The sequence below is a fragment of the Pan paniscus genome, chromosome 22 (assembly GCF_029289425.2).
Source record: "Pan paniscus chromosome 22, NHGRI_mPanPan1-v2.0_pri, whole genome shotgun sequence".
Taxonomy (NCBI): Eukaryota; Metazoa; Chordata; class Mammalia; order Primates; family Hominidae; genus Pan; species Pan paniscus.
In genome coordinates this window covers 33323020-33340393 of record NC_073271.2, presented here as the reverse complement: position 1 = coordinate 33340393, position 17374 = coordinate 33323020, and the positions used below count along the sequence as shown (strand labels likewise).

The 17374-nt window shown below is 48.3% G+C and overlaps 2 protein-coding genes across 2 annotated transcripts in view; one reads left to right on the top strand and one right to left on the bottom strand.

Annotated features, from left to right (window-relative positions):
* Positions 1-2725, top strand: part of VPS26C (VPS26 endosomal protein sorting factor C) — a 46712-nt gene extending 43987 nt beyond the window's left edge. The window contains exon 8 of the mRNA XM_003823945.7: positions 521-2725. Coding sequence (XP_003823993.1) covers positions 521-603 — 83 coding nt within the window. The 3' untranslated portion in view covers positions 604-2725. The remainder of the gene's footprint in view (positions 1-520) is intronic.
* Positions 2595-7497, bottom strand: LOC130541111 (Down syndrome critical region protein 9). Its single transcript, XM_057300941.2, has one exon. The coding sequence runs from the start codon at positions 5070-5072 to the stop codon at positions 4623-4625; it is 450 nt and encodes a 149-aa protein (XP_057156924.1). The 5' UTR covers positions 5073-7497; the 3' UTR covers positions 2595-4622.
* Between the last annotated feature and the right edge of the window lie 9877 nt (positions 7498-17374).

Genomic DNA, 17374 nt, shown 5'->3' with positions numbered 1-17374 from the left:
GTCGGTGGAGAAGGAATCCTGTTTGCTGAAAGGTGATGGATGAATAGTATCCAATGGAGCAACAATGAAATTGTTGTTTCTGAAGACTGTTTCTTACCTGGGGATTGGGGACATGGACCCAGACAGCTATGCGCTGGTTCACAGTCTGCTAGTTCATTAAGAACCGTAGGAAATGTAAAAATAAGGCAAAGGAATACCAATGAATTGAAAGGGTTCTAGAATATCCTTTTTAGGAAAGCAAAGGGACAGGGAAAGTGTAGTTGGTGAAGCCTGATCACTCATGTTCCAAGATGAGAGGATAAAAATTCACTTAGAGAAAGTTGACAGAGGTAGTCAGACATCAGCACAGTCATCTCCACTGGTTTGGCTGAAAGGTCAGGGTGGCGCTGAGGGGACAGCAATGAAACCCACCCGCACCGGGTGCTCCTTCGCCGTTAGAGCTTCCTGCGACTGCAGTGCTGGTGGCGTGTGCTTTCGCTGCTCGGTAACAGCATAAACCCACCCTCTCTTCTCTTCTCAGAATTTGAGGTTAACATCGTGGTGCTTCTTCACCCTGACCACCTCATCACGGAGAACTTCCCGCTGAAGCTCTGCAGGATATAGCCCGGAGGAGGGAAGCATAGAAAACGGGAGTGGCCATCTGGAAATCCAGCTGGTTATCCAAATCCTAAGGGGAGCTACAGCCAGCGGCATATACTTGTTTTTGTGATTATTCTGTATCAGAAATGAAACAGACCCTCAAATTAACTTTCCTTCCTCATTTCTTGAGGCTTCTGCTTCCAACAGGCACCTCTAATCAGACCTTTTCTTTGAAATTCAACAAGATTTCTTAATGCTATTTGCCAAGACCATTTCACAGAAAACATTGACTGTGGCTCTTGCCTTATCTGTTCCTTTTTAGGTACAGTAAAACAATTGTGACAGCAGTTTGAGCTTGCTGGAGAGTGGCATCACGGGGACAAAAGGAAACCTCTGACTTGCTAATGGATGTAGCCAGGGACTCCCCATAGCAAAGGGTCTGTGGCCAGTTGACATCCAGGATGGCTACAAGCACACTCGATGGTCAGGAAGTTTGCAGATACTCGCCAAGGCAGAGCGCAAAGTGCTAGCCACTGGAAATGCATGACTTCCCTCCACCCCTACTCTATTCTGTAGTTTTTTGGTTTTGTTTCTGAGATGGAGTCTCAGTCTGTCACCCAGGCTGGAGTGATCTCAGCTCACTGCAACCTCCACCTCCCAGGTTCAAGCGACTCTCCTGCCTCAGCATGCCGAGTAGTTGGGATTACAGGTGACTGCCACCGCGCCCGGCTAATTTTTGTATTTTTAGTAGAGACGGGGTTTCACCATCTTGGCCAGGCTGGTCTTGAACTCCTGACCTCGTGACCCACCCGCCTTGGCCTCCCAAAGTGCTGGGATTACAGGTGTGAGCCACCACACCCAGCCTCTGTAGTTCTTTTTACAACATTTTTCATTATAACTTTAAATTTTTTAAGCAACTGGAAAAGTGTTCCTTGCTCTCATGGGGGGATTTGGCTGGTGCCAAAGTGTTTCTGAAGTCTCAAGAACTGCCATAAAATCTCACGCTGCCATTTCCCTGAACAGATACATACATAGAGAGAGACAGTTTTCCAAACTGTGTCACGCAGGCTGAGCACACTGGCAGGATCACAGCTCACGGCAGCCTCAACCTCCCTGGCTCAAGCGATCCCTCCCCTCAGCCTCCTGAGTAGCTGAGACTACAGGTGAGTGCCACCACACTCAGCTAATTTTTAAATTTTTTGTAGACAGGGTCTCCCTATGTTGCCCAAGCTGGTCTTGAACTCCTAGACTCAAGTGATCCTCCTGTCTTGGCCTCCCAAAGTGCTGAGATTACAGGTGTGAGCCACTGTGCCCAGCAGTTTCCCAGAATATATTTAAATGCAAAGTTACATGAGGGGAAAACATGTATGTTTGCTCCTGTTGTTACTGGGTAGGTTCTGAACAGCAGAAACCCATGTGCAGGGTGGGCTGGTGAAGGCCTCTCTCCACAAGGTGGTAGCAGGAAAAGGTCCTTGACTTGATGAATTTGGTCTGCCTCTGAGCCACTGGAGGAAGCTGTTTTGAGCCAGGGTTTTTTGGCCTAAAGCCAGCATTTCCTCAGTCTCCCTTTGTGGTTCAAAGGATATGGACTATTGCAATACATTTCTTCCTTCAAATCCTGCCACTGTTTTGTTGGCCCACAACTAATAGGACCTCAAAATAAGCCATGCTGCTTTGCACACACACTAGCCTTCTTTTGTACTTTTCATTCTGGATGGGCTTGGCCAAAACAGGCTCAGGCCAAAGGCCTCCCAAGCTGTATGTACTTCCAGTATCCTGAAACAGTGTTTGGTGACGTAATGCCAAGGGTAAACAAGCCTGATTTAGGCACTGCTTTATCCAGGGGCTTCACCCATGAAATTAATAAAACTTATCTGAGTCACTTGAAACTTGGTTCCCAGAAAATACATTTCTGGTTTATAATCTCCTTTTATGCTCACCTGACATTAATTATCTATCCTTGATGATGTGTTTAAACTGAGTAGCAGAAAACAGAGGCCACACTTTCTGGGAAATTTTAAAGGAAGAAACCATTTTTAATGAGATGAAAATATTTAACGAATTTAAAAAGCTAATGACAATTTTGAGAAAAGGTTTGGGATGTATATTGCTATGTAATTTAATAAACTGATTTTATGGATATAAATATGACTGCTTTCCTTAGAGAATAATTATTACCTGAAGCGCATCCAGACAACGTGGCTACCTTTATCATTTCATTCAACCCTGAGTGGCCCAAACAAAGGCCTCAGGCCGGCCACTTCCTTCCACTTCTTGGTCTGACCTCTCCATGATCTGTTACTAGGCAAAACTCAGATGTTTGGCTACCTTGGGCTGCAACTGTCCCACTCTTGCCCAGGCTTGCTGGAGTTGGGGTTATCCACAGTCAGAGGTTCAGAGTTGTCAAATTCTCCAATTAGAGCAAGAGATGAGGAAAGGAAAGGGAGATGAAAGAAAGAGGCTGTGCCTCAGAAATAACGCCGCATATCTACAACTATCTGATCTTTGACAAACCTGACAAAAACAAGCAGTGGGGAAAGGATTCCCTATTTAATAAATGGTGGTGGGAAAACTGGCCAACCATATGTAGAAAGCTGAAACTGGATCCCTTCCTTGCACCTTATACAAAAATCAATTCAAGATGGATTAAAGACTTAAACGTTAGACCTAAAACCATAAAAACCCTAGAAGAAAACCTAGGCATTACCATTCAGGACATAGGCATGGGCAAGGACTTCATGTCTAAAACACCAAAAGCAATGGCAACCAAAGGCAAAATTGACAAATGGGATCTAATTAAACTAAAGAGCTTCTGCACAGCAAAAGAAACTACCATCAGAGTGAACAGGCAACCTACAAAATGGGAGAAAATTTTCGCAACCTACTCATCTGACAAAGGGCTAATATCCAGAATCTACAATGAACTCAAACAAATTTACAAGAAAAAAACAACCCCATCAACAAGTGGGCGAAGGACATGAACAGACACTTCTCAAAAGAAGACATTTATGCAGCCAAAAAACACATGAAAAAATGCTCATCATCACTGGCCATCAGAGAAATGCAAATCAAAACCACAATGAGATACCATCTCACACCAGTTAGAATGGCGATCATTCAAAAGTCAGGAAACAACAGGTGCTGGAGAGGATGTGGAGAAATAAGAACACTTTTACACTGTTGGTGGGACTGTACACTAGTTCAACCATTGTGGAAGACAGTGTGGCGATTCCTCAGGGATCTAGAACTAGAAATACCATTTGACCCAGCCATCCCATTACTGGGTATATACCCAAAGGACTATAAATCATGCTGCTATAAAGACACATGCACGTGTATGTTTATTGTGGCATTATTCACAATAGCAAAGACTTGAAACCAACCCAAATGTCCAACAATGACAGATTGGATTAAGAAAATGTGGCACATATACACCATGCAATACTATGCAGCCATAAAAAACGATGAGTTCATGTCCTTTGTAGGGACATGGATGAAATTGGAAATCATCATTCTCAGTAAACTATCGCAAGAACAAAAAACCAAACACCGCATATTCTCACTCATAGGTGGGAATTGAACAATGAGAACACATGGACACAGGAAGGGGAACATCACACTCTGGGGACTGTTGTGAGGTGGGGGGAAGGGGGAGGGATAGCATTGGGAGATATACCTAATGCTAGATGACGAGTTAGTGGGTGCAGCGCACCAGCATGGCACATGTATACATATGTAACTAACCTGCACATTGTGCACATGTACCCTAAAACTTAAAGTATAATAATAAAAAAGAAAAAAAATGCTTCAAATGAACAACAACAACAAAAAGAGGCTGTGAACAATGAATCTAAAACAATATTTTCTTTTGGGAAATGCCCGTTTTGGCAGGAATACATTTTGGCTCAGCTGTGCTGTGAATTCGGAGGAAAAGTAGGGAGGGCCGGAAAGCCCAGGGCTTCATGCAGAGTAGACATCAAGAACCCACCTGCTCTGGAGTCTTGGTGGGCAAGGGGAACGAACCTTCCAGTCCATTTCTACCATCACCATAATTCCTGTGTCTGAATCTGAATCACCTTCTTCAAAAACTGGGGGCTGAGGTTGCCTCCACATGCTAACGCTGATTCAGGGCGGCAGCAGATGCTGGTGTTCTCAGTTCCTTCCTGCTTCCGCTTCCTGTTCAGGAACAGGGCCGCATTTTCCCATCCTCTTCGGCTGTAGGCGTGGTCACGTGACCAGGAGGGCGGGGCGCGCCTGCGTAGCATACGCTGGAGGACGGCGCCCTCACCCTGGCGGGAGGTGGATCCCCAGCGCGGTGCAGTTACATCGCAGACATGGGCTCGTCTATACGCTGCTGGACGGCCGGGGTCTGGGCTCCACAGCCGGGGGGCACCACCCTGGAGCTGGTGATAGGGGAGGGAATCGCCGCTCGGGCGCCCGGGCCTCGCGCGGAGCCTGCGTGCGCGAGAGTTCACGGGGCAAATCCTGCCCATCCTCCGCGCTCAGGCGTGGCTTCAAAAGCCTCGGGCTGGGTGGTGCAGCCCCAGCATAACCTGGCGCCCCGGTGGCTGCTGGAGTGGTTGGCTTAGAATGGAAGGAAACGGTGGGGTCTGCGTTACTCTGTGGTGATAAAAAAGAGAAGCGGCAGCTTAGCGCCAAGAATAAATGATGACCGCCGGAATCCCTGCCCTTAGGCGCAGGTCTTGGCATGAGAGCTGCAACAGGGCGGCCAGCTGGGCGCCAGGGGGCCTGGGCCACCTGTCCGGTGCGGGTCCCCGAATATCCTGGGCTCTTCCGGGAAGTGCCGCTGCGGTGAGGCCAGAGCCTCCCGCTACAGAGGATGCGATGTGATGTGCTGTGCGTTGCTCTACTTAACGGAGCGCCATTCCCGTGGTTTCGCCTTGCTGCAGTTTCAGTAGATACCGGCTATTGATTTTGGTCCGAGAGTCGCAGCCATGTGAACATTAGTGTTATTCTGGGTCAGGCCGTCTTCTAAGTGCTGTATGTTACCTCATTATAGCGACCCTGTGAGGAGGGAACTGTTAGTAGCATTAGCAGTCTAGGAAAAGAAATCCATTTTGCCAGGCGCTTATCCATCCGTCTGCGCACCTCCCCACCGTTCCATCCCAGGCGAGCAGTCTGTAACGTGGTGCACTTTTGCCTGCGCTGCAGCCCATTCTTTCACCTTGCTTCATTTGGGTTTTACTTTGCCGTGTCATTGACAAGTTTTTCTATGCATTTGTTCCCATGTATGCATCACAGGTTATTAGCTGTGTCACCACGTGTTGAGACGCGCGAAGGGCTGTTACCTTTTCATGGTTTGAATTGTTACGTCACCCTGGCGTTCTTGAACAAAGAATTGGACAAAACACACAAAGCAAGGAAAGAAGGAAGCAACAAAAGCAGAGATTTGTTGAAAATGAAAGTACACCCCACAAGGTGGGAGCAGCCCATGAGGCTGAAGGGCCCGGTGACACAATTTTCTGGGATTTAAATACCCTGTAGAGGTTTCCCATTGGTTACTTGGTGTACACCTTGTGTAAATGAAGTAGTGGACCGTAATCAGCCTGATTGGTTGCAGGAGAGGACCAACCAGAGGCTGAAGCGAAGTTCTAAAGCTATACCCTATGCAAACATCTGATTAGTTGCAGAAAGCAACCAATCAGAGGCTGAAGTTACAAAGTTATACTCACTCCCATGCAAATGAAGTCTTGACCTGTGAACAGCCTCATTGGCTGTGGGAGGGGACCAATCAGAGGTACTTAGAGTTTATCTGCCACGTGGAAAAAGGGGGGTTGCAAAGGGAGTAGCCTCTGGTCCTTTTGTTACTTGGATGTGGAAAGTTGGGGTTTTCCTTTTGATTTAGTTCTAGGAAGTCAGCGTGAATCGGCCTTAGGTTTATTGCCTCCAGACCCTATTCTCCTGCCTCAGAATGGTCTCAGTTTTGATCAGCTGAGTCAAATGAAAATGAAGTCCTGAGACTAACGCAATCATTTGCAGCTGGATCCAGTTTAGGAAGGAGGCGAGTGATTAAAGGACCAGAAAGTCCGATCTAATTATATTCTAGGACTGATTTCTTCTATGTAGAGTAAAAATACTAGGGTATGTTCCAGACCCATTCAAAGCACTGAAATGTCCTTTAGTGAATGACCTCACAATACCTTCTGAGGGGTGTTTATTATTCCCATCTCACAGGTGAGCAGGCTGAGGCACAGAGAAACTGACCTGCCTAAGCCACGTAGCTCTGTTGATTCTTGGCCTGATATTCCCCCAACTTACTACAACCAACACAGAATTACAGTAGATCGCCATTGCCCTGCTATGGGTAAGACCTCATTGATGGGGACACGATCAGTTCTTCGTGAACCATTACTATTGAAGCCATCATTCATCATTTCCAGCTGGTTTTCAAAAAGGTAGAATAAAGTTTTATGCGAAGAAATCAGTTTTGATTGTGAGATCTACCCAAGCTAACTCATTTTGGGACTCCGAATAAGAGTAGATATTAAAAACTTACAAAGCAGAACAACTGCCCGGGAAAATGCTCTATGAAGGTAAGGTCTTCTTTTGAATATAAACAATTCTGCAACCTAAAGGCTGTCAAAACTAGCCACTTTGGAAAAAATCATACATGTGAGTCTAAGAGGTGGAGGTGAGAATAAGCCTCCTGGGTCAGCATCTTCTCCACTATGGCCACTGAAAATTATTCATATTTGAGACTATCTTAAGTGGCTACAGTGGTCAGAGAATATGACATTACTAAGAAACAGAAGGGCACCTAATTTGTAGAATCAAAGCGGATCCAGCTATACTCACACAAAATGCAGTCAAATTATTAGAGTATATCACTCAAAAGATGCGGAAGGCAGACTGAGGAATTAAAACTCAGCAAGCAGAGCTCCCTCTCCCCTCTCCCCTCCCCCCTCCCCCCTCTCCCCTCTCCCCTCTCCCCTCTCCCCTCTTTCCACGGTCTCCCTCTGATGCCGAGCCGAAGCTGGACGGTACTGCTGCCATCTCAGCTCACTGCAACCTCCCTGCCCGATTCTCCTGCCTCAGCCTGCCGAGTGCCTGCGATTGCAGGCGTGCGCCGCCACGCCTGACTGGTTTTCGTATTTTTTTGGTGGAGACGGGGTTTCGATGTGTCGGCTGGGCTGGTCTCCAGCTCCTAACCGCGAGTGATCCGCCAGCCTCGGCCTCCCGAGGTGCCGGGATTGCAGACGGAGTCTCGTTAACTCAGTGCTCAATGGCGCCCAGGCTGGAGTGCAGAGGCGTGATCTCGGCTCGCTACAACCACCTCCCAGCCGCCTGCCTTGGCCTCCCTAAGTGCCGAGATTGCAGCCTCTGCCTGGCAGCCACCCCGTCTGGGAAGTGAGGAGCGTCTCCGCCTGACTGCCCATCGTCTGGGATGTGAGGAGCCCCTCTGCCTGGCTGCCCAGTCTGGAAAGTGAGGAGCGTCTCTGCCCGGCCGCCATCCCATCTAGGAAGTGAGGAGCGCCTCTTCCCGGCTGCCATCACATCTGGGAAGTGAGGAGCGTCTCTGCCCGGCCGCCCATCGTCTGAGATGTGGGGAGCACCTCTGCCCTGCCGCCCCGTCTGGGATGTGGGGAGTGTCTCTGCCCGGCCGCCCTGTCTGAGAAGTGAGGAGACCCTCCACCCGGCAGCCACCCCGTCTGAGAAGTGAGGAGCGTCCTCCCTCCTCGTCTGGGAGGGAGGTGGGGGGGTCAGCCCCCCGCCCGGCCAGCCGCCCCGTCCGGGAGGTGAGGGGCACCTCTGCCCGGCCGCCCCTACCGGGAAGTGAGGAGCCCCTCTGCCCGGCCAGCCGCCTCGTCCGGGAGGGAGGTGGGGGGGGTCAGCCCCCCTCCCGGCCAGCCGCCCCATCCGGGAGGGAGGTGGGGGGGTCAGCCCCCCGCCCGGCCAGCCGCCCCGTCCGGGAGGGAGGTGGGGGGATCAGCCCCCCGCCTGGCCAGCCGCCCCGTCCGGGAGGGAGGTGGGGGGATCAGCCCCCTGCCCGGCCAGCCGCCCTGTCCAGGAGGTGGGGGGGGCGCCTCTGCCCGGCCACCCCTACTGGGAAGTGAGGAGCCCCTCTGCCCGGCCAGCCGCTCTGTCTGGGAGGGAGGTGGGGGGGTCAGCCCCCGGCCCGGCCAGCCGCCCCGTCTGGGAGGGAGGTGGGGGGGTTAGCCCCCCGCCTGGCCAGCCGCCCCATCCGGGAGGTGAGGGGCGCCTCTGCCCGGCCGCCCCTTCTGGGAAGTGAGGAGCCCCTCTGCCCGGCCAGCCGCCCCGTCCGGGAGGGAGGTGGGGGGGTCGGCCCCCCGCCCGGCCAGCCGCCCCGTCCGGGAGGGAGATGGGGGGGTCGGCCCCCCGCCCGGCCAGCCGCCCCGTCCGGGAGGGAGGTGGGGGGTCGGCCCCCCGCCCGGCCAGCCGCCCCGTCCGGGAGGGAGGTGGGGGGTCGGCCCCCCGCCCGGCCAGCCGCCCCGTCCAGGAGGGAGGTGGGGGGTCGGCCCCCCGCCCGGCCAGCCACCCCGTCCGGGAGGGAGGTGGGGGGATCAGCCCCCCTCCCGGCCAGCCGCCCTGTCCGGGAGGTGAGGGGCGCCTCTGCCCGGCCGCCCCTACCGGGAAGTGAGGAGCCCCTCTGCCCGGCCAGCCGCCCCCTCCGGGAGGGAGGTGGGGGGGTCAGCCCCCCGCCGGGCCAGCCGCCCCGTCGGGGAAGTGAGGGGCGCCTCTGCCCGGCCGCCCCTACTGGGAAGTGAGGAGCCCCTCTGCCCGGCCAGCCGCCCCGTCCGGGAGGGAGGTGGGGGGTCAGCCCCCCGCCCGGCCAGCCGCCCCGTCCGGGAGGGAGGTGGGGGGGGTCAGCCCCCCGCCCGGCCAGCCGCCCCGTCCGGGAGGTGAGGGGCGCTTCTGCCCGGCCGCCCCTACTGGGAAGTGAGGAGCTCCTCTGCCCGGCCACCACCCCATCTGGGAGGTGTACTCAACAGCTCATTGAGAACGGGCCATGAAGACAATGGCGGTTTTGTGGAATAGAAAGGGGGGAAAGGTGGGGAAAAGATTGAGAAATCGGATGGTTGCTGTGTCTGTGTAGAAAGAGGTAGACATGGGAGACTTTTCATTTTGTTCTGTACTAAGAAAAATTCTTCTGCCTTGGGATCCTGTTGATCTGTGACCTTACCCCCAACCCTGTGCTCTCTGAAACATGTGCTGTATCCACTCAGGGTTGAATGGATTAAGGGCGGTGCAAGATGTGCTTTGTTAAACAGATGCTTGAAGGCAGCATGTTCGTTAAGAGTCATCACCACTCCTTAATCTCAAGTACCCAGGGACACAAACACTGCGGAAGGCCACAGGGTCCTCTGCCTAGGAAAACCAGAGAACTTTGTTCACTTGTTTATCTGCTGACCTTCCCTCCACTATTGTCCTGTGACCCTGCCAAATCCCCCTCTGCGAGAAACACCCAAGAATGATCAATAAAAAAGAAAAAAAAAAAAAAACTCAGCAAGGATCTCCTGTGCTTTACTGTGCTTTTCTATGAATGTCACTGGTAAGATGGAATTCCTCGGATAGACCCCTCTCCAGGCCGGCAGGATTCTGACTTTGTAGGGCTTTTCATGTCCAACCCCAGCCAGTCTCTTTACAGTCTTGTGTATAACATACAAAAGACATATGCTGTGGAGGTTTTAAGTACTTAGAAAAGTATGAAGACAGAATTTGTGCCTATGTCTGTATATTGTCGGATTCTGGGGAGTGCCAGCTTGATCACGACTAAGGGTCAGGATAATACCAAAAGATTATGGTTTACTGTCATTGCATCAACTGTCATTTCCCCCAAAAGATGTTTCTGGTTCCCTTTTCAAACGTCCAGCTGTGGTAGGAGGCTGAGCATGAAGACTTAGGGACAAAGCAACTCAAACGAAAAGCATTATGAGAGGTAGGGTTTGGTCAGCAAAGGCCCCATAAAGCAGGGTGTGGTCACTTCCTTTCTCAGGGGTCACTGTCCCCCACCTGGGTCAAGGACTAGACCTTCAAGAACTAGACCACAACCTCTGAGTCTTAAGTGAAAGGAAGGAGACCAGCTTTTCTGTCTACAGATGTATAGCCTCTGATGGGGCCACCTGGGGAGGCTGGGCCAGGAGCCCAGATGTACTGCCGCATGATACACCAAAAAAGGATGCACCCAGGCTTAGCTGCAGAAAGGTGAGAGAAAGGAGCAAAAAACTAAAATCTTAAATATTCATGTTTGTTTTAAAACAATTTTCGACACCAATATGTATTAAGAAAACACAAGTTCAAAGTTGAATTCAAAATCCCCTACATGGCTGGGCGCAGTGGCTCATGCCTGTAATCTCAGCACTTTGGGAGGCCGAGGCAGGCGGATCAATTGAGTCCAAGAGTTTGAGACCATCCTGGCCAACATGGCGAAACCCTGTCTCTAACTTAAAAAAAAATACAAAAATTAGTCGGGCATGGTAGTACACACTTGTAATTCCAGGTACTTGGGAGGCTGAGGCATGAGAATTGCTTGAACCCAGGAGGCAGAGGTTGCAGTGAGCTGAGATCGCGCCACAGCACTCCAGCTTGGGTGACAGAGTGAGACTCTGTCTCAAAACAAACAAAAAAACAAAATCCCATACATAAAAAAGATATGCTTAAGAAGTGAGTGTACTTTTACCATGATTTTCCTTTATATCTGGTAGCAAATACATCTTTTTTAATCCATGGAAACTGCAAAAATCAATTACATGCATAGCAACAAAGAAAATCACAATTGGCTGGGTGCGGTGGCTCACGCCTGTAATCCCAGCACTTTGGGAGGCCGAGGCAGGCAGATCACGAGGTCAGGAGATCGAGACCATCCTGGCTAACACGGTGAAACTCCGTCTCTACTAAAAATACAAAAAATTAGCCGGGCGTGGTGGTGGGTGCCTGTAGTCCCAGCTACTCTGGAGGCTAAGACAGGAGAATGGCGTGAACCCGGGAGGCAGAGCTTGCAGTGAACCGAGATCGCGCCACTGCACTCCAGCCTGGGCGACAGAGCGACTGCGTCTCAAAATAAATAAAGAAATAAATATAAAGAAATGTATTTTACCAGCCTGGGCACAAGACGAAACCCCATCTGTACCAAAAATACAAAAAATTAGCTGGGCGTGCTGGCTTGTGCCTGTGGTCCCAGCTACTCGGGAGGCTGAGGTGGGAGGATCACTTGAGCCTAGGGGGCGGAGGTTGAAGTGAGCCTAGATCACGCCAGTGCACTCCAGCCAGGGCAACAGAGTGACACCCCATCTCAAAAAACAAAGAAATGTATTATAAAATAATACTGATTTCAGTACATAGACACTCAGGCACAGCTAAACTGGAAGATACCAAGCCGTGATACTGACATATTCAGTGCATGGCCTCGGGTAGAATCACCATGAATGTGAGAGCTACAAATGCAGCGGCTTCAGTGCATGTTGTGCAGGGGACTCACACTGCAGACGCGGAGGGGGCGGGGGCTATTGGATAATACTACCTTCCAAAATTATGAACAACCCTTAGTAACGTTCAGAAAAAAAACAACAAAAGGGCAATCAAACCTCAAACCTCAATGTGCACAGTTACAGCATTCCTGAGAAATTCACGTACAGTAAAGCTCACAAGATACTTGGTGTTTATACATAAAATGAAGTGAGGTCTGGACCCACCATGTCCAGCACAGTTGCCATGGGCCACATGTGCCAGCCACATGTGGCTACTGAGCACTTGCAATGTGGCTGCTCTGGATGTTGTAGACCTGGGATGAGAAAAAAAAAAAAGATGTAATATACCTCATTAATAATTTTACATTAGGCCAGGCGTGGTGGCTCACGCCTATAATCCCAGCACTTTGGGAGGCCAAGGCAGATGGATCACCTGAGGTCAGGAGTTCAAGACCAGCCTGGCCAACATGGTGAAATCCCGTCTCTACTAAAAATACAAAAAAAAAAAAAAGCCAGGCATGGTAGCGGGCACCTGTAATCCCAGCTACTCTGGAGGCTGAGGCAGGATGATTGCTTGAACCTGGGAGGCAGAGTTTGCAATGAGCCGAGATCACGCCACTGCACTGCAGCCTGGGCAACAAGAGCAAAACTCCAACTCAGATAATAATAATAATAATGACAATAATTTTATATTGATTTTATTTTCAAACATTTTAGATATACTAGATTAGACAAAATTCTATATTCTATTTCTAAAATTCTATTTCCTCATTTTTACTTTTTATTTTTACTTATTTTTTATTTTTTTTAGAGAGGGAGTCTCGCTATGTTGCCCAGGCTGAAATGCAGCGCCTATTCACAGGTGCAGTCCCACTACTGATTAGCATGGGAGTTTTGACCTGCTCCATTTCTGATCTGGGCCGGTTCACACCTCCTTAGGCAACCTGGTGGTCCCCCACTCCCAGGAGGTCACCATATTGATGCTGAACTTACTGTGGACACTCAATTAGCACAGCACACTACAGCCCAGAACTCCCAGGCTAACAGGATCCTCCTGCCTCGGCCTCCCAAGTAGGTGAGACTACGGGTGCTTGCCATTGCACTCAGCTCATTTTTACTTTTCAAATTCAGCTGTTAGAAATCTTAAAATTATAGGCCGGGCACAGTGGCTCATGCCTGTAATCCCAGCACTTTGGGAGGCCAAGGCAGGTGAATCACTTGAGGCCAGGAGGGCAACATGGTGAAACCCTGTCTCTACTAAAAATATAAAAAATTAGCCAGGCGTCATGGTGGGCTCCTGTTATCCCAGCTACTCGGGAGGCTGAGGCAGGAGAATCGCCTGAACCTGGGAGGCGGAGGTTGCAATGAGCCGAGATCGTGCCACTGCACTCCAGCCTTGGTGACAGAACAAGACTCCATCTCAAAAAAAAAAAAAAATTATAGATGCAGTTCACATCACTGGGCAGCAGCACGGATGTAGGTGGAGGTCAGTGGGACTTTGGAAAGTCTTACTGAACACAGAACCAGACTTCACTCTCTGGGACTGTCTGGCACATTGCACAACATCTGGTCTCGAACTCCCAACCCCAAGCAATCTGCCCTGCTTGGCTTCCCAAAATACTCGGATTACAGGCATGAGCCACCACGCTCAGCTCAGAATTCATATTTTAAGTGCACATGAACATTTGCCACAATAGATTATACTGTGGACTATAAAACAACTTGAAGTCTTAATAATTGTAAAAGGATTTGAATTATACAAAGTATATGCTCTGACTCTTGGAATTAAATTAGAAATTAGTAACAGAAAAATATCTGAAAACTCTCCAAATACTTAGAAACTAAATAGCATACTTTTAAATAACTCATGGGTTAAAGAGAAGATCAAAATTAGGAAATATTTTGAACTTAACCAAAATGAAAACCCAACATTACAGGCCCAGATGGGTTTAGTGATGACTTTTAACAAATATTTATGGAAGAAATAATACCAATTCCACACAAACTCTTTCAGAAAATCACAGAGAAAAGAATACCAAACCAGGTGTGGTGGCTCACGCCTGCAATCCCAGCAGTTTGGGAGTCTGAGGCAGGAGGATCACTTGAGCCCAGGAGTTTGAGACCAGCCTAGGCAACATAGAGAAACTTTGTCTACAAAAAAAAAAAAAAAAAAAAAAAAAAATTAGCCCCAGCTACTCAGGAGGCTGAAGTGGGAGGATCGCTTGAGCCTGAGAAATTGAGGCTTCAGTGAGCTGGGATTGCACCACTGCACTCCAGCCTGGGCGACAGAGTGAGACCCTGTCTTTTTTTTTTTTTTTTTTTTTGAGACAGAGTCTCACTCTGTCACCCAGGCTGGAGTGCAGTGGCGTGATCTTGGCTCACTGCAACCTCCGCCCTCCAAGTTCAAGAGATTCTCCTGCTGCAGCCTCCCAAGTAGTTGGGATTAAAGATGCCTGCCACCACGCCTGGCTAATTTTTTTGTATTTTTAGTAGAGATGGGGTTTCACCATCTTGGCCAGGCTGGTCTTGAACTCCTGACCTCGTGATCTACTCACCTCAGCCTCCCAAAGTGCTGAGATTAGAGGCGTGAGCCACTGCACCCGGCCCGAGACCCTGTTGGAAAGGGAAGGGAGGGGAGGGGAGGGGAGGGGAGGGAAGGGAATGGAAGGGAAACAGAGAGAAGGAGGGAGGAAGGAAGGAAGGAAGGACGTCTGGGTGCATTATATGAAGCCAAATAACCTTGTTATCAAAGTCAAAGAAAGACAATATAAGAAAATATAGATTAATATTCTTCATGGACATGGATACAAAAAACTTTTAAAAATTAGAAATTGGAAACAACTATTTCTAATTAGCTGGGACCACAGGCATGTGCCACCATGCCCGGCTAATTTTCTATTTTTAGTAGAGACAGGGTTTCGCCATGTTGGTCAGGGTGATCTCAAACTCCCAACCTCAGGTGATCCACCCACCTAGACCTCCCAAAGTGCTGGGATTACAGGCGTGAGCCACCGCGCCCGGCCCACATGCCCAGCTAATTTTTGTAATTTTTGTAGAGACGGGGTTTCACCATGTTAGCCAGGCTAGTCTCGAACTCCTGGCCTCAAGTGATTCACTCGCCTCAGCCTCCCAAGGTGCTGGGATTACAGGCGTGAGCCACCACGCCCAACCAGGAAAATGCAAATTAAAACCACAAAGATATCACCTTATACCTGTTATAATGGCTATTATCTTTTTGATAGTGAAAGAGGCCGGACATACTCTCATGTTCACTGAATCATTATTCACAATAGCTGAGATATGAAATCAACCTGGGTGACCATCAACAGATGGATGGATAAAGAAAATATGGTACATCTATAGACACCATGGAATACTATTCAGCTTTTAAAAAGAAGGAAATTCTGGCTGGGCACAGTGGCTCATGCCTGCAATCCCAGCACTTTGGGATGCTGAGGTGGGTGGATCACAGGGTCAGGAGTTCAAGACCAGCCTGGCCAAGATGGTGAAACCCCGTCTCTACTAAAAATACAAAAAATTAGCCTGATGTGGTGATGGGCACCTGTAATCCCAGCTACTCAGGAGGCTGAGGCACAGAATTGCTTGAACCCGGGAAGCAGAGGTTGCAGTGAGCTGAGATCATGCCACTGCACTCCAGCCTGGGCAACACAGCGAGACTCTGTCTCAAAAAAAAAAAAGGGGGCCCCTCCTTCCCTTCCTTCCCTTTCTTCCCTTTCTTTCCTTCCTTCCCTCCTTCCTTTCTTTCCTTCTTTCCTTCTTTCTTTCTTTCTCTTTCTTTCTTTTTTATTTAAGGCTGTCTCTTATGGAAAAAAAAATAAGGAAATTCTGTCATTTATGACAACATGGATGAACCTAGAGGGCATTATGTTAAGCCAGTCGGGCCGGGCATGGTGGCTCACACCTGTAATCCCAGCACTCTGGGAGACCAAGGTGGATGGATCACTTGAGGTCAGGAGTTTGAGACCAACCCCATCTCTACCAAAAATACAAAAATTAGCCGAGTGTGGTGGCGCACACCTGTAGTCCCAGCTATTTGGGAGGCAGAGGTTGCAGTGAGCTGAGATCATGCCACTGCACTCCAGCCTGGGAGACAGAGCAAGACTCTGTCTCATTTAAAAAAAAAAAGTAAGCCAGTCACAGAAAGACAAATACCACATGATTTTACTTGCATATGGGATCTAAAACAGTCAAACTCATAGAAGTAGAGAATAGGATGGTGTCTACAAGAGGCTGGGGAGTAGGGACAGGCGAGAGAATGGAAATACGTTGTCAAAGGGTACAAAGTTTCAGTTAGGCAGAAGGAATAAGTGTTCAAGATCTATTTGCACAGCAGGGTGACTACAGTTAATAATGCATTATATATTCAAAATAGCTAAGAGAGTAAATTTCAGATGTATCACCACAAAAAATAAGTGAGTTGGTGGATATATTTGTTAGCTTGATTTAACTATTCCACATTGTATACACATATCAAAACATCACATTGTATCCCATAAATATATACACTTACGATTTGTCAATTTAAAATAATATTCACTTCAAAAGTCAGAACATTGGATTCAACAATAATATAAAAAGGATGGCCAAGTGGGGTTTATCCCAAGAAAGTAAAGTTGGCTTAACATTTAAAAATAATTTATCATATTAACAAATTAAACAAGGAAAACTTAAAATTTGATACATATAATCATCCAAATTGCAGAAAAAATTTGACAAATCTGTTATTGACTTCTGATTTAAAAAAAAACTTTCAGCAAATTAGAACTATAAAAGAACTTCCTCAACCTGCTAAAGGGCATCTACAAAAAATCTACAATCAACATTATACTTAGTAGTAAAATACTGAATGCTTTCAGTCTAAGATGAAGAATGAAGTAAAATTGCCTGCTCTCATCTCTTCTATTCAACATTTGGACTTAATTGCATTGTATATAGTTCAGTAAGATAAGAAATAAAAGGCATCCAGATTGGGAAGAAAGAATTTAAACTATCTTTATTCTCAGATGACATGATTATTTATGTAGAAAATTCTACAGAATCCATAAAAAGCTACTAGAACCAATAAGTGGCTTTAGCAAGGTTGCAGGATATAAAATAAATATACAAAAACCAATTGCTTTTTTATATCCTAGCAATGAACAATCAGAAATTAAAATTAAAATAAACATTGTTAACAGCATCAAAAATAGAAAATACTTAGGGATGAATTTCACAAAAGATGTGCAAGATTGAAAGATGTGTACACCGGAAACTGCAAAATATTCCTGAAAGAAATTAAAGAATACCTGAATAAATGGAGAGATATTCCATATTCACAGAGTGGAAGA